The 17,635-nt window shown below is 44.6% G+C and overlaps 1 protein-coding gene across 3 annotated transcripts; it reads right to left on the reverse strand.

Annotated features, from left to right (window-relative positions):
• Positions 1-1,072: 1,072 nt before the first annotated feature.
• Spata45 (spermatogenesis associated 45) lies at positions 1,073-17,610 on the reverse strand. 3 transcript variants are annotated; one of them, XM_087906028.1, is made up of 5 exons: positions 17,146-17,610; positions 13,707-13,804; positions 13,475-13,551; positions 3,455-3,766; positions 1,073-1,184 (listed from the first exon to the last, which is right to left on the reverse strand). In XM_087906028.1, the coding sequence occupies exons 4-5, from the start codon at positions 3,726-3,728 to the stop codon at positions 1,165-1,167; spliced, it is 294 nt and encodes a 97-aa protein (XP_087762154.1). In that variant the 5' UTR covers positions 3,729-3,766; positions 13,475-13,551; positions 13,707-13,804; positions 17,146-17,610; the 3' UTR covers positions 1,073-1,164. The 3 variants fall into 3 exon arrangements, with proteins under 3 accessions (XP_087762154.1, XP_048295384.1, XP_085543655.1); XM_048439427.3 differs by having other exon boundaries at positions 17,130-17,610; XM_085687529.1 differs by lacking the exons at positions 13,475-13,551; positions 13,707-13,804; positions 17,146-17,610 and adding an exon at positions 6,864-6,985.
• Positions 17,611-17,635: the final 25 nt, after the last annotated feature.

The raw sequence follows: 17,635 nt of genomic DNA on the forward strand, positions 1-17,635 counted from the left end.
CACTACAGTGCTGAGAAAGGACACGTAAGTCTGTCGGAGCTTAGAGAGGAAGTTCCCGTTGTCAGTGGCTACGGTGACAATGCTGCACCACTAATGTTCATCCCAGAGTACTGGGGAAGCAGCAGGAATCCTGTGTGCACGTTAGTGGGCTGAACTGAGGGCCCGCAGGAAGCCAGGGCAGAAAAGAAACACCTGTTACCACATGCTGACTGAGGAAGCATTCCCGGGAGGTGAGAATGTCTGCTGTTTCAGGTAGGGTCAGAGTTCAAATACAACTGTACTTCTGAGTTTCTGGCTTCAGCTCAAGAGTGCTATAGGGTACACAGGGCAAAGTAGAAGTAGGTAATGGGACGGGCTGAAGGAAGGAATTAGGAAGGAGGTAGCATTTAAACCACAGGAAGGCGAGGGAGCACAGAGCCAAAGGCAGCTTCAGAGAATTGCAGCCAGTTCTAAGAAGGCAGAGCCACCCCTACAGGAAAGCGGGATGGGGTCAGGGAAGGGAGGCTGTGTATAACCTGGCATTCGTTGCTCTGTGCTCGCGCCTAAAAAATATTGTGCCTTGTCATCTCTAATGGGGCTGCTTAGGGTACAAACTCTGTAGATCTGGCCTCTCCTTCCTGTGCAGGCGATCACGTCAGAAGACAGAGATAAGGTCTCCCTCTGGACCTGAGGTAGGCCTCACACAATAAGATAAAGTCTCCTTATCGGCATAGGTTGGGCTGTTTATGCTCAGCAGGGATCCGCAAACCTGTGTGTTTCTACCTGGAGCTTTGCCTAGCCTTGGGGGTCCTGAGGCAGTGCTCTGGGGGCCAGAGAATTAGCTAGAGCCAGAGTTGTCTTGCTGTGAACTAAGAGTTTCATCTCTTCTACCAGTACCCAGGTTCATGAAAGTAGGAGGCCACCCTTCAAGGTTCTTGGAACCAGCTAGTTACTGTTGAGAAGAGAAAAGTTAGCTTTAGTCTTATTTTGTTACACGTCCCCAGCCCTGGACAAGGACCTGAGATATGACCCCGGCTGGCCTGAAATTCACTGTCCTGATGTTGAGGTTACAGGCGTTCACCATGACACCAGGTCAGTTTCTTTTATAATTAGTATTTCTAAGTAATTCACAGACATTGAAGATTGATGGGAGAGAATTTACTTGTGTGTCTCTGGACATGTACTTTATCCAAATATGGCATTATCTGAAAGATAAAAAATACATTTATTAGGCTAGTGAGATTCCTCAACCACTAAAGGCTAGCCTAGCAAAACATCAAAAAGATACATTTCCGTAATCTAATCTATTGCAGTTTTTAGGATAACCTGAAGGGCAGAGAGGATCATTGCTCTTTCATTCCTTCGCTCTCATGCTGGGATTAATAGTGGACAGAGAGCCAGCGAGGTGGCAGGGTTCAGATGCATCATTGACTCTGGAGAGGGGACAGATAGGACTCACTCACACACTGAATGTGGACTGTGAGGGCAGAGCTTTCCCAGACGAGGAAGGTAAGGCTGGTGGTCACAGGAGTTTGTCTCAGCAATACTAAACTGCAGTTTAGTATTAGACTGACCTCACGTAGAGCAGCAGTGTGATGATGGACAGCATCCATAGCTGAAGGTCAGAAGAGGTCAGGAATGAAGATGCGGGCTATCAGAAAAGAGATGGAACAGAAGGCCTCTGGCAGGGGTTTGAATGGGAATGTGCCCATAGGCTCATGCATTGGAACACTTGGCCATAGTTCATGGTGCTGTCTGGGGATGTTTAGTGGATGTGGTCTTGCTGGAAGAAGTATGTCGCTGGGATTGAGCTGTGAGGGGTTAAGGCTTCACTCTCTCTTCAGATAGTGCTCAGCTTTGTGGTCCAGGTTCAAGATGTAAGCTCTCAGCATCCTGCTCCACCTGCCAAGCTTGCCTGCCGCCTCCACCCTGACATATGGACTCCCATCCTCTGCAGTTGTAGCCCACAGCGAGCTCTGCCTTGGTGACAGTGTCCTATCCCAGTGACAGAAAGTAACTCACACAGTCTGCCAGCTGCTTGTGAGGCTCCCTGAGAGGACAACAGGGCCAGCCTTGTCCCTCCTCACCCTTCCACACTCAGGATGGGAGAGCACTGTCTTCCAGAGAGGCTCTCACTATGTAGCAAATCATGTGTATAACTTAGTATTTGCTGAAACCTACCAAACTAATACCTTTATCAAACCATAGTCCCAGCTCCTGATTTAGCAGATGATTTTCTCTGCACCTGCTGCCCCCCAGGCTCTCTCTCTCTCTCATCTACCCCTCTCTCAACCAAGAGCAGCAGACCTCAAGTTCCGCTCTGGGAATGGCCGCAAGACTTCTTTTTAGTGAGCTTCTTCAGTAAAGGTCTGCTTTCTCACGAAGTCAACATTTTATCTCCATCCCATTTCTCAGTTGATCAAAGCTCAAAACAATTTCTAAATATGAAAGAGTTAATGTTTCGGGGTTATTGGTTTACGATTTTAACATGAAAGTTAGTTGTGGGACGAGATGTGTCAGACTCTGTGTTGTATGAAATCATGCGTGTTCCTCTAAGAGATGAATTTTCTCTCCACCACCAAAGTGAGAACCGACACACTGTTGTTCTGAGCAATTCCAGCAGAAGGAAGAACTGTACTTTTATCATTAGGAATGCCAAGGCATTCTTTTGTAAAGATGATTGGGTTTTTTTTTTGTTTTGTTTTGTTTTTAGAAAAGAAACACACTTGTTAGAGATTAACCTCAAATCACAGCACAGTGTTTGGGCTTTCTGTGCCACGCTGGCCCACCGCCCTGTACTACTCCCTAAGGACACTGGTAAAATGCAAAGTCATGGCCACAAATGGCTAATGGGGACCATTCTTTGTGAACAAAATTGATAATGTATTGGCTATATTGAATATATATGTATGAACACTTTCTCCAAATAAATGAGAAAACATTGCCAGTTGCCTGCCTTGACTACACAACAGAATCACAATTCCCATTTGTAACAGTACTAAAGTAGTCCCCACCTAGCTCCCCTCCTCAGGCTTATGACCGCTTCTTATGACACTGTATGTCACATTTGCTAAAAAAAAAAACTCCATTTTACTTCAATTTGGAACATAAAATTCTGTAGACAACAGAAATTGGTGACACGGGAGGTCTCTAAAGGGAATGCAGCTCTTCTCAAAATGTGGCTGTCACACCATCAGTAGTTAAGAGCCACCAGGGTCTGCTGGGAATGCAGACTGCAAGGCCCAAACACCAAACCACAGAGCGAACTGGCCTGGCCGTGGTGGAGCCTGGGGTCCTACAGACACAAGAAAGTGACTCTCTGGTCTGTGGTGGGTCTTACCCCTGATAATCTGTTTTGCCTTCAGACCTATCACTTTCAGAGATTCCCAGAGCAATCCCTAGAACCTCTTTTAACCAGAAGTTCTGCCATTTATCCCTCCTGCAGGTTGGGCGGAGTCCCACCAGACTATCTTACTTTTGGGTGCAAAGTGCTTTTTCTCCTTGTGAACAAAGAGAGGCTGTTTGACCCAGGAGGTCCGGCTGCTTTCAGGAACAGACTCTTTGATGTGCACACTCGCTAAGGACTGGTAGGCCTGGCTGAAGTGCCGCTTCTGGACTCGCAGGAAGCTGACTTGATTGCTCCTCTCCACCAGACAGTAGGACTCACGCTTCTCGTTCATCTCTTCTAGGAGCTGCCTTTTGCTTGCTCTGTTTTTTTTCACATCGATGCTCTTGTTCCCAGATGCCATTTTGTTAAGACATCAGTTTTCAGCTGACTCTTGCTGTCCTGCAAACACGTTGAGAATGCATACTTGTTTTCTGTCCAACTCAGAAGCCAAATTCACCATCATATCCACATTTACCAGTACTTTCTTTTGCAAGACCATGTTTTGAAACATGCCAAAGAGTGTAGCTACAATTACTCTCTATTCTGCTGGTCCCCCTGGACCAGTTTCTCTCCACTCAGTGAGTCCACTCACTGGCTGCTGCATCCACTTATGAAATAACCATTCTGATGCTTAATATTAGTTACATAATCTTTGGTCTATTAGCTCAAGCTTTTTATTAACTAAGTCTTACATATTAAGTTCACCCATTTCTATTATTTTATATTTTACCACAAGGCTCATGGTTTGTACCTCTTGCTTCTTGGGCGGCTACATGGTATCTGCCTGACTTTGTCTTCTTTCTTCCTCTATCTCTGCTGGGATGTCCTACCTTGCTATATTCTGCCTTATCATAGGCCAAAACAGCTTCTTTATTAACCAATGGTAATAAAACATATTCATAGCATACAGATGGGAATCCCACATCAACAGAACCAACTCAGGTCATTATTGCCCCCCAAATACTGCCAAATCCAGCAATGCCCAGCAATTCATGTTATTCTCCTGCCACCGCAGCCTGGGATGAGTCTAAGATGAGCTCACCTGAAGTTCATGTTTTCATCTCTGTCTTACGCACATTTCCATTTTATCTCCCTGCGTTGGGAAATCTGCAAGCTTAAAGCCATATCTTTTACAATATCAGACACAGTTTGGAACAGTAAAATTATAATGAAGAAACCCATTAAGAAGCAGTTGAACCTGGGTGTGGTGCTCATGTCTGTGACCTCAGCATTTAGGAGGCTAAGGTAAAAGGATTGCATTGAGTTCATGGCCAGCCAGCGTTGAGAATAAGTTCTGAGTCATTCTGGCCTAGAGTGAGTCCCTGCTTCAGAAAAACAAAACATCAACAAAACCACATATAAATGATAATGTATAAACTACCTAAAATAGTCTGCTGGTATTCAAGTGATTTAAATGGATCTCTTTAGACATCTATGGAAGAAGTAAGAAAAAAAATCCTCTCAAAAATTGCCAAGCCAATCCTCTCAAAGAAACATCTAAAGAACCACCTTAGGCTGTTGGGAATGCAGATTGCAGGGCCCGGCATTTGGAACTGGCAATTTTTAATTAAATGAATTAAAAATGCTTTATAGAACAATTAACATCAAATTATTTGAGTTGCTTTAGTAAAACTGATCATTCTAAGTACCAATTAATATTGTGACAAAATTATTAAAAATAATTTGCCTGGGTGTGATGACATACACCTTTAATCCAGCACTTGAGAGACAGAGGCAGGTATATCTCTGTAAGTTCAAGGCCAGCCTGGTCTATGGAGCGAGTTCCAGGATAGGCAGGGTTGTGATAGAGACCTTAATCAAAAACAAAACAAAACAAAACAAACAAAAAAACCCACAAAACTAAACAAACAAGATTATGGATAAACCTAGTTAGCTCAAATACCTCATTTGATCATTAAATAGTCTCTTACTAAAGATACAAATTTACCAGAAGTTAAACTCTAAGTTCTATCTCTTTTGATACTTTTAGGGTATACTGGAAATGGCATATTTGAGACAAAAACTCTACCACTGACATTCTCAGCCTAACTTCTAATAGTATCATTATCCTCTGGAAGCTGTACACATGAAAAACAAATGGGATAGGTTCCTCGAGATTACAAAATTAATTAACCCTTTATATTACTTACAAATTTGAGCTCAACACTCAGCTGTAGATTCTAGTGTTAGAACCATGGACTTCTGGTTGTGTGGGTTTAGATGCTAGCTATGCTGCCTGCTACACACACACCTTCTCTGGGCCTCAGTTTCCTGACAAGTCAGTGCAGACACCCAGCTCAGAGTATCACATGCACTAAATGAGCTAATACATATCAAGAGTTTATTGCCCATCAACAAATGGTCATGTAATTTACCACATAATTCAGCTCCTTGAAAAAAAAAAAGGTTATTTTATCTGATAAGTAAACAATATATTTTGGTCTCCCTAATTACTTATCTGTTCTCCCTAATTACTTATCTGTTTACATGTGTTGTGAGGAAAAATTGGTGGGATCCATTGAAGCTGAAACTACCGGGTCCTTATTTAAGAATAAGTTGAGATGTTCAGGAGGTCAAAAGTAGAACTCCTGCCTTGTCTGAGGCTCTGATGAATGTCAGCCTGCCGAGGCTGTGAGCCTGGAAACGTGGCCCTTTGTGTGACTGGCACAGGAACAGGTCAGTCTCCACCACTTGTTCTCCTTCTAGATGGAGATAAGATGTGTGTGTAACCTATGGCATTGAAGATATTTGACTTCATTTATATAGTCCGTATTAAGTTTTCCTATCACAAAAATCTGTAGCCCAGGTCAGTACTTGTGGCTACAGTACTTGTGGCTCCATGGACGGGAGCTCAGAGCAGCAAGAAGTTTCCTGCAGCCATACTCCCTGGGTGAGGAGTGTGGCCATTCTACCTTTTTTCCTCAGCTCTCAGACTTGACTTTCAGTGGTCTACTTAGCATCCTATTCTTCACATTTGTGGGGTTTTGTTTCTCTCAGCGTTTAAGATGACCCGAGTGCTGCGATCTGGTATTCGTACACATGCAAAGGTGTGACATACCATGTAGAAGAATGTGTTAGAGTAGCTTTGTAGAAATCTGAGGTGTTAGCTGTGAGTACAGGGAATCAAATTTGAGTTCTCAATATAGCTCAAGTAAGGTGTCTCTAAACAGAAAGAGGCTTCATTGATACATACCTATAGTCCCAGTTACCCAGGAGGCTGAGGCAAGAGGACCATTCGAGCCCAGCAGTTGAAGAACAGACTAGGCAATATAGTAAGATCCCATATCAAAATAACAACACACTACAAACATACACTAAGTAAGGATATACACTGACTGGTTTACCAAAGCTTATAGGAACTTAATAATAGGAGACTGGTATTTGCTAGTTCAGAGTTCGCGGTGATTTTGCCGAGACAACTACCAGAACAAAGAGAACAGGTGATACACAGAGAGATAGTGTGACTATTTCTACAGGGATGTCAACTGTAAATTACCTTTAACAACACCAAGCCTTTGAAGCCCGAAGCCCTGGAGGTCCACAGTGGGAATCAGCCCACTGTACTGTCTCCGGGTGATAGAACATTCTGAGCTTTGCCACCTCAGCTCTGTTCTGTTCTCGGAACCCTGCTTAACAGAGGAAGTCTCCTCAGAGACCACGTCCTTCCTAACCACATGCCCTTTGGATGAGTGACCTGACCTGTGTTGTCAGTGAGACATTAAATCACCTGTAAAATGTGCACAAAGACACTCATTGAGTTGTACAGAAGATGACAGGGAAGAGGCTGGGATTACGTAAGACACGCACGGACATGGAAATGTGCTTGTGCTTCTGTCTGCCGTGTACTGAATTTCTTGAGCGCCCATTCTGTCCCGGTGGCAAACAAGAGTGTGTTTCCCTGAGAAGTGCTAGGAGCTCGCTGAAATTTTGAGCCCAAGGCGTTGGCATGATCCTGAAGTTCCAGCTACACAGAGATTGAGGAACAAAGAGACCAGGAATTTGGGGCCCACCTGACTAATATCACATGATCTTACTGCCAAAAGAAAAGAAATACCTTCATATTTTGCACAAAGGACTATCAGATATCTTTTTTGTTTGTTTTTGTTTTTTAGACAGAGTCTCACTGTGTAGCTCTGACTGTCTTGGAACTCACTATATAGACCAGGCTGCTTCAAACTTGCTGAGATCCGCCTGCCTCTGCCTCTGAGTCCTAGGACTAAAGGCTTGTGTGTTATTACACTAGATCAGATATCTTTCTTCAGACGAGATCTCCTGCTTTGTTTGTTTGGTTTTTTGTTTTTGTTTTCTTATGTTTGTTTTTCAAGACAGGGTTTCTTTATGTAACAGCGCTGGTTGTCCTGGAATTTGCTTCATAGACCAGGCTGGCCTTGAACTCACAGAGATCTGTCTGTCCCTGCTTCCCAAGAGCTGGGATTAAAGACATGCACCACCACTGCCAGGCCTCCTCCTGTTTTTAAAGAAAATCTTAAGTAGTAAATTTTAAAAATATACAAGTCAGAATTTCTTTTATCTCCTTGCAGGAATTAGTGATAGGGAAAGACTGGTGGTTTGCACATCTAGAGGTGTGTGACCGTCAGCAAACACATGTTAGAGCACGCAAGTCTAAGCATAAATTGTGGTAACTAAGGAGACCAATGCAGAATGGTTGGAGGGATGGGAACAGTCTTGTTTTGTTTAGGATGCCATAGATAATGCAAAGGGTTATCAAGAGAATACACATCCATTGGGCGTGATCTTGGCATTTTAAACCCAGGGCTATATCTGGATTCTCTCGCTTCCAGGGCAGCTGGAGGAAGGGTTTTACCCTATCAGCTTCAGCTTACCTAGCATAGAGCTAACCACTATAGGTCTTTGGAATTTGATAACAAATTAAAGTTCCCGATGGAATTAGGTCAAAAAGCTGAAAAAGATGTTCAACATCAGTTTTTCTAAAACATATTTGAGATTAGGTTATTAATTCAAACAGTTATGCATGCTGTGCCCAAATACCATTATTTTACAATGTGATAATTTGTCATATATGTAACCTACCCTGGATTTTTCTCAAGCAACAAATTTTCCTTTCTCAGAAATTATTTTCCATGCCTTGATCCTCATCCTCCAATACGTTGGTTTACTAACCACCATCATTCTCCATTCCAGTCCAATGTGAGCACTGAGCCACACCAGATTTTTCACTCATCTGACCAAAGGGATGGTGTGTTAGCATCCTTCTTGGTGTGATAGCAGCCTCCTTGGTGTGCTAGCATCCTCCTCAGTATGTTAGCATTCTCATTGGTGTGCTAGCATCCTCCTCAGTGTGCTAGCATCCTCCTCAGTGTTCTAGCATCCTCCTCAGTGTGCTAGCATCCTCCTCGGTATGTTAGCATCCTCCTCGGTGTGCTAGCATCCTCCTCAGTATGTTAGCATTCTCATTGGTGTGCTAGCATCCTCCTTGGTGTGCTAGCATCCTCCTCAGTGTGATAGCATCCTCCTCAGTGTGATAGCATCCTCCTCAGTGTGATAGCATCCTTCTCAGTGTGCTAGCATCCTCCTTGGTATGTTAGGATTCTCATTGGTGTGTTAGCATCCTCATAGTCTCAGGTCTGGATCTGAGGAATTTGTTTGCTATAATGGTGTCTTAGGGTTCCTATTGCTGTGATGAAACACCATAACCAAAGCAACTTGGGGAGGAGAGGGTTTATTTCATTCATAGTTTCATATGACAGTTCATCATCAAAGCAGTGAGGGCAGGAACTCAAACAGGGTAGGCATCTGGAAACAGAAGATGATGCAGGGGGGCATGGCTACCTTACTGGCTTGCTCCTCAGGGCTTGTTCAGCCTGCTTTCTTACACAATCCAGGACCACCAGCCAGGGGATGGCATCACTCACAATGAGCTGGGCCCTCCTCCTCAATCACTAGTTAAGAAGATGCTCTAGGCTTGCCTGCAGCCTTTGCTCCATTGAGGCTCTCTCCTCTCAGACGACTGTAGCTCATGTCAAGTTGACATAAACTAGCCAGTACAGGTGTCTAATACATATCTACTGCTATGCTAAGGATACACATTCACTGAACTGCTACTGAGCATGCCTGTCTAGACCAATGCTAGGGGAAGGAGATTCGAAGATGACTTAAGAGAATTGTGTGTGGGGCTACACACCTATGATCCCAGTACTTGGGAGGTTGAGACAGAGGCAGGAGCTTGAGGCCAGTTTAGGCTACAAAGTAAAACCCTGTTTCAAAACAGTGGGAAAAACTTTACTTTAAATAAGCAGTATAAAAAAACATTTTAAAATATGATTTTAGATGGTTTTAGCCCCAACCAGATATTAGTTATTTGTGATACCAGTATGCACTATTAGTGCTGAAATACTATTGTATCTTTAATGATGGAAGAGGCCCATGAAGGGACATGTAGGATTTGTTTGCATTTATTTCCTCAAGTCATTCTGCAGACAAGTGACCATATAAACACTGTCTTGTAATAACTATACAAGCTTCTCCAAATACTTAAGGGAACAAACATGGCACCTTCAGTAAACCACAGGCCAGGCCAAAGTTACATCATGAGTTTTATTGCTTACTAAACACCTTTGTCTCCTCTTCTACCTCAAGTTCATCTTGTAGACCTCAGTGTGTTTTGACTCTGCTGCTCTGGTCAAGAACATTAGTGGTTTCTCTGTGTCACAATCCTAGCTGTTCTGGAACTAGCTCTTGAAGACTAGGCTGGCCTCGAACTCAGAGAGATCTGCCTGCCTCTGCCTTCTGAGTGCACCGCTGTCTGGTTAAGAATGCCAGTGGTTCTTTAATGTAAGAGAATGAAGCTGAGACTGAAGTTCAAGGTCTTACCAGCTTGGCCCCAGACCATATTCTTTACTTTTAACCATCCCAGCCTCCCTGAGATGCCATTTCTACTCTTACTAGCCGGCTTTTCTTACTGTCTGGAGAGGGCTCCAGAGTGAAGGTGTAGCAATGTCACTAAGTTCACTCTACGCTGTTCCCCTACCACATTCCTTCCTGAGGCTACAGAGGCCTTATCACCCCTTCTTCACGAAAAGACTGTGTCCAGGTGCACACGTGTGTGTGCACACACACCCATGCCTTGCCGAGACTGGCTCCATTCCGCTCTGTCTTCATCTCAGAACTGCTGGCTTCCCCAGCTCATTTCTGGACTTCATCCTTGCTCTCTCCTTTGCCTCGACCTCTTCTGATTAGGTGACTGACTTCCATGTGGTAGTCCTTCTAAATACAACTTTCAGGGAACACTTATTCTCTCCACTCTACACAAATAGAAGCCTTAGGATCCCTCTGGAGTCGTGCTTTGGACTGACCAGGAGTAGGGAAGAAGCTTGAAAGCCTATTTTTGTCTGACTAATTCCTTCTCCAAGGTTTTAGCATATTAGTTCAGTGTAGTGAACTCTAAAACAGAGAATAAAGAGATTGCACATGTGTTTTAGCGTGAACTTGGCACGAAGATACCAACTGCCTGGTGGGAGGGTGAGCAGTAGATTTACCGTAATATTCAGGATGTCTTTGAATGCTAAGTGTGGTATTTTGTATTTAACTACTCCCACTAAGACAAACTTCAAGCAAGAAAATCAACAACTCTGTGAATAAGGCTGTAGAGGTAGCCCAGGGGTTAAGAGGAAACATTGCTCTTGCTGAAGATCTGAGTTCGGTTCCCAGCACCAATTTAGATGCCTGGTGATCACCTAAAATTGTAGTGACATTTTGTTTATAATATAACAAAAATAAAGCTTGCCTGAAGATCAGAGTGCAGAGCTAAGCCACTAGAGGCCAGACAGTTGTGGCACCCACCTTTAATCCCAGCACTCGGGAGACAGAGGCAGACGGACCTCTGTGAGTTCAAGGCTACCCTGGGCTACACAAGTTTGATTCTGTTTAAAAGGGAAACAGAACTCACACAAAGGTGATTCCAGCACTTGGGATCCCATGCCTTTTTAATCCCAGCACTAGGGAGGTACAGACAGGAATGATATGGCTGGGCAGAGAGAGGAATATAAGGTGGGAGCAGACAGGAGTTCAGATGCAGTCTGAGGGTGCAGTCTGAAGTTTTATAGAGACAGAATTCAGTCTGAGGATTCGTGGAGACAGAATCACCCTTTGGTTTGAGGTAGAGGTCAGAGCTAGTGGCTGGATGTTCTGCTTCTCTGATCTTCAGCATTAACCCATATACCTGACCCCAAATTTTTATTAGTAAGAACAGTTAGAATTTGTACTATGTGAAACTCCACTCCAGGGCCTCCAACACCCTGGTCTGGCATCCTTGGGTACATGCACCCATATACAGAAACCCATACACAGACACAATTAAAGATAAATATTTTTAAAATACCTTCAACTGCTGGGTAGTGGTGACATATGCCTTTAATCTCACCACCCAGGAGGCAAAGGCAAGTGATCTCTGAGTCCAAGGCCAGCCTGGTCTACAGAGAGAATTCCAGGACAGCCACACAGAAAAACCCTATATCAAACCCCACCTCCCCTGAAAAAAAAAAAGAACAAACACAATACACTTTGATATACTTTTGAACTTGCTAAATTTCTAAATACTATTTTAAATAATTTAGATGGTAGGATAGTCAAGTTTTCCATGTCTGGGAAAATACCTGAGAAAATAATCTCCAAGGGGAAAAGGGTTTAGCTTGCTAATTTTAGAGGTCCAGGCCCTGTGTTGGCTCCATTACTCTGGAACTATGGTGGGGTGGGATAAGGTAGGGGGCATGAGGCAGGGCAAAGCTGTTCAACTTCATGGTAACAGAGAAGAAAAGAGAAAGAAAGGGGCTGAGGACCCTAAGGGCTCCACCACCTCTTGACACAACCATCACCTGAGGATCATGCCTCTAACACATAAGACTTTGGAGAATATTTATGATTCAAACCATAAGACATTATCTGTTTTCTTAGTAGTGTTTAACAGCTAAATGTAGCATTTTCCCTCTTCCATTATATAAATACCACCATTATGAATAATTGAAACATTTTAGATTTATCTTATTTTGCCATAGGCTTGCCTATTGACTGCATAAGCCAGAAGAGGACTTCAGAGCCCATGGGACCAGAATTACAGATGATTGATTATGAGACACCATGTTTGTCTTCAAGAGCAAGTAGCTGCTGAGCCATCTCTCTAGCCCCATGATGGACAATTTTAATCTACCAACAGTGATCTCACTAGAGACAAATCAGTTAGCTCTCCTGTGCCTGTGCAAGCAGACTACAGTACAACACTGCTTATGTTCATCTTTTTATAAGTCAGATATTATATTTAAGAATCTCTAGGGGAATACAGATCCCATCTTTAGTCTTAAATAGAATTTAAATGTTTCAAGGAATTTGAAGTTGATAATCACAGTGCTTGAACAATTCTCGTCACTTTCACAGTGAGGTTAAGGTGGAATGGCTGACCCTAGATTTGATGTACAATTCTAAGATTTAGAAGAATGATGTGTTCTCACTCACCAATTTGGTTTCATTTAACTGACAACTTCAACTTCACTTCAATTGCTGTAAAGGACAAAGAGGAAGAAAACCAAAAACACACGAGGGAAAATCCTAAAAGTTTCATTCTAGGCATTCAATGTGTGCGCAGTTAAAATGTCTCAGTGAAGTGGGGGAAGAGTACACAGCAGGATTTTAATTTCTGGACTTCCCCACCTCTTTCCAGAGCCGAATGGCAAAGCTGCTACTCAGGCAGGTGGAACATGGTTACAGCAGCGTAAAAGTGAATCTATCCATCCCCATAAAGCATGATGAACCGTCTGTCTGTTAGCACTGGTCCCCGTCCTCTGAGCTTCTTGGACTGTAGGAAACCTTTGCTCAAGAACAGCCACATCACTTCTAGGTGTCGTGAACCTTGACTCCCAGGTGCTGGTCAGGTTCCATATTATCAAACTGTTACTATTCAAACCTCTATGGGTTGGCATTTAACACTAATGATACAGCTCCATCTGATCTTGACTTCTGGCCAAATGATGCTTGTGGTAGTATCCTTTCCAACAGAGTAAGGTTCATGTCATAGTCTACACCCTAACACATGGCATAGAGTATGACTCATGCCCATACTGGTTAATAAGTACCTACCTCAAGACGGAAAATTCAGCTAAAAAGAGACATTGCTGAATTTTCTTCTTTTTCTATATTCCATTCTTCGTGGAGCTCTGTTGAGAGAGGCATATGAATTTCATCTAATTATTCCATTAACACATCCTCCTTTACTTCGCATATAGCAATAATGTCGGAAGAAATCTCAGACATCACACAGCTCAGTTTTCTGAGAATTCCGTGGAATTCAGGAGTTGTATCCATAACATACCTGTTCAGACAAGTTTTTAATGCTCATGGGGATGATGTCGATAGTCACGTGGTCGCCTAGGTAAGGAAAATGGTGTTTCGTCCGGCCGTTGACTGCCTCTGATGAAAGAAAGGTGTCCTTGTCAGGCAATGGGCTTGCGAGATGAGCCACCCAGTGCTTTGCTTCAGGAGAACCAGGAGCACCCTGAGAGCACCCACTAGGGATGGACCCTACCACTGTATGGCCAGTCTGAAAGTGCTTGGCATGAGCAATTGCATGGTAATCTGTCGGGGAAGATTATTTTAAGGTATGTTGCTTTTGTTTATGCTGCATTTGTTTTATGCTGTGAAGCTGCGAATCCTTGTCTATCTGAAACACCTGATGGTCTAATAAAGAGCTGAACAACCAGTCGTGAGGCAGGAGCGAGGATAGGCAGGGCTGGCAGGCAAAGTATAAATAGAAGGAGAAAAAGAGGAAGAGGAGGAACAACAAGAGAACAAGAGATGAAGGACATCAGGGGCCAGCCACCCAGCCAGCCACTGAGTAAGAGTGAAAATAAGATAAAGTCTAGACAATTTAAGCTAAGAAAAGCTGGCAAGAAACAAATCAAACTAAGACCGGGTATTCCTAACTAAGAAGCCTTTTGTGTGATTTATTTGGGAGCTGGGTGGTGGGCCCCTGTACTGCCCTCCTGTTGTACTACATGACAGTACGGTACTACTCCTGTATTGCGGCGCCAGCACTACAGGACCACTCGCGAGCCGGGCAAGGGCCTGGAGACTTAAACACACAAAGACACACAGACAGAGACACGGTCATCCTTGAAACAGGAATGCCCCAAGAATGCCCCCTTTATTGTGTTCAGGGGCAGCTTATATAGGGATAGCCATGCCCCAGCCAAACCCGCCAGAATCCACTCCCCTGCCATCAGGAACTCCCGAGGGTCTTGTGCTGAGAGCAGCTGCAAGCATAACACATTGTTTACAAGAAATTCAGGATCTGGGGGTTCACAGCTCCCAACGGCCCTCCCCCAAAAGCCAAAAGAGTAAAACATCACAAAACAACAATCCAAGCGGGTTTAGACCAACTGGGGTATAACCTAAATTAATGAAAAAGAATAAGATATGAGAAATACAAAGACATGAGCAGATAATAATGGTGGTAGTAGTTACTGAATATTAAAATAGGACAAGTCAGGCTCTCCTAGGTGTGGTATTAACTAATCATTTATTTTTCACAACAGTGTCATCAACAGTGACCTCATTTTACAGCTGCACATGCAGACACGTGTACACACGGTGGTGGGGGAGACCATTTCAAGGCCATGTCGTCCTACAGTGAAGGAGCGGGATCGGAACCCTGGCCTTCTGAAGCCCGACATCCCCCACCACACTGGATCACTCACTATCCCGAGAAAGCCTGGTACATACCAAGTCTTGTTCAACCTCTTACTCATCACAATCGCCCCACAGAGGACTCTGCCGTCCTGTTACAAAGCAGCCGTGTAAAGTGCCCCAGGTCACACACCCAGTGAGAACTAAAGATGGAGTTTAGCTCTACATAGCCAGCTGTGGTGTCCTAGACCTTTAATCCCAGCACTCAGGCGGCAGAGGCAGAGGCAGGAGGATCTCTGTGAGTTCAAGGACAGCCTGATCTATGTAGTGGGTTTTAGGACAGTCAGTACTATGAAAAGAGACCCTGCCTCAAAAGTATGTGTGTATATAACCCTAACCATACACACGTGTGTATTCTGTGTGTATGTGTGTTGTGTATTTTGTGTATGTACCTATGTAGCCTGTCCTTAGTTATGATATGCTTTCCCACTTGTACAGACTCCGCTAGGTAGTGGGGTCCATGTACAGTTATAGTGTTATAAACAGAACTTTTCATGTGCAGGAAAGGCACGTGAGAAAGAACAGGAGTAACAAACATCTGTGGAGGAAAATTAAAGCTGATTGCTATGCCAGAAACCTAGGCAGTTGTCAACCAATCCTTGTCAGCAATGACCTATAAGCGCAGCATCCAATCCCTGGATCCCCTTCCTGAACACTTTTGTTTTAGGGCTGGGATGAAGCTCAACCAGTAGAGTGGCTGCCTGCTATGCACAAAGCCCCAGGGTTGCTCCTCAGCACTGCATAAAACTGAACACGGTGGCACACGGCTGCAATCTCAGTCCTTGGGAGGCTGAGGCAGTGAATTCAACGCCTGCCTAGACTACATGAGACTCCGAAAAAAAAAAAAAAACCTCAAGTAAAATTTTCACATGTGGTCCCTGCTGTGTTGTCTAGGCTGCCACGCTAGCTTTAAAGCTGTGGAGTTGAGTGATTCTTCTGCCTTAGCCTCCAGGTAACTGGGACAACAGGCCTGTGCCACTGTGCCCAACTCAAACAGGTTTCTTCTGAGCCTTCACAGAACATTCCATGGTACCTGAGAACATAAGCAAGACACTGATGAATCCTTAATATAAATTATGTTGAGTATTAAAAGCACAATCAACTCGTGTTTTGTTTTGTTTTGAAACAGGGATTCTCTATGTAACAGTCCTGGCTGTCCTGGAACTTGCTTTGTAGACCAGGCTGACCTCAAACTAAGAGAGCTGCCTGCCTCTGCCTCCTGAGTGCTGGGATTAAAGGTGTGTACCACCATCCAGCTAACTCACATTTTTATATATTCATGAAATATTTTTTATGTAAAGATGAATCATTAGATTCCACATTTATTTATATTTTTTCAGCCAATAGACCATTACTCTGTAATGTAAAATGTCCAAATTAACATTTACAAAATCATGTTGCGAAAAATTTATAAGTTCTCTCTCTCTCTCTCTCTTTTTAATCATAGACTCTGTGTGTGTGTGTGTGTGTGTGTGTGCACGCACCCGCGCGGGCTGCTCCTGTGCGGAGGTCAGAGGACTATAACTCTCAGGAGCCTGTTCTCTCCCTCATCATGTGGGTGCTGAGGAATCAACTCAGGTTGGTAGACTTGGCAACAGGAGACTTTACCCACTGAGCAGTCTCGCCCTATACACGCTTTTTCTTAAAATGAATTCATTTACAAAGTACTTTGTGGAGATATTCCCCGGAGCGCGGGCAATTCCCAGCAGCTGCATCACCATCCACAAAGACTTGCTATTAATTCCCCTCCTATCTCCCAAAGACCGAAGGTGAAAGCTCAGTCTTGCTCAGGCCCTGTGCAGGCACCTGCAGCCACTGGGAGTTCATTAGTGTCACAGCCGTGCCTTGCCCATTAGACAGATTTCAGCCAGGCGTGGGGGTGCCCATCTTTAATCCCAACACTCAGGAAACAGAGACAGAAGGATCTCTATGAATTCCGGGTCGACCTGTCTCCACAGAGTCCTGGGCTAGCCAGGGCAACAAAGTGGGACCCGGCCTAAAAAACATAGCGGAAAGAAAAGGGGTGGGGGAGTCTGTCAAAGTCTGGTACCCGTGTTTCCACATACAGCTTCCCAAAGGGATGCAGGCTGACTTTGTCGGTGGTCCAGTAAGCCCCTAAGACTTCCGGAGCTCTGTCCTCATCCGGTACTGGTCACAGGGTGGGAACAAGAGGCAGACAGGGACTGCGCCTTGTCCCATCGCCTTCGGTCCGCTGGGTGGATGGAGGCGGGCGGTTTCTGGCCACACGAGCCTGCTCCTGACCTCTTCCCTGGCTGGACTGAAGCCCTTCCCGCGCTCTCCTTCCAAGGTAACCCGAAGTTACCTCGGAGCGAGCGCTGTAAGAGGCCTAGAGCAGCAAGCATCCAAGGTGGGCAGAACACCTCCCTTTACCGCCTCACCCGTTTGGTCCGCCCCTCTTCCAGGCAACTCCCTGATTGGCTTTCCAGCCTGTCAATGCGTCCAATGATTGGCCGGAGCGCCGTCACTCTGTGATACGCGGCGCCCCGGGGGCGGAGCCTGCCGGCGAGAGCCCGACTGCCCGGTGAGGCGCGCGCA

This window comes from Myodes glareolus, chromosome 5 (genome assembly GCF_982192425.1).
Source record: "Myodes glareolus chromosome 5, mMyoGla1.1, whole genome shotgun sequence".
Taxonomy (NCBI): domain Eukaryota; kingdom Metazoa; phylum Chordata; class Mammalia; order Rodentia; family Cricetidae; genus Myodes; species Myodes glareolus.

Bases quoted from the DNA above. Each gene is read 5' to 3' on its own strand.
- Spata45 (XM_087906028.1), bottom strand. From the start codon at position 3,728: ATGGCATCTGGGAACAAGAGCATCGATGTGAAAAAAAACAGAGCAAGC. The intron at 1,185-3,454 runs GTAAGATAGTCT...TTTATCTTTCAG, and splicing joins AAAGCACTTTGCACCCAAAA to ATAATGCCATATTTGGATAA.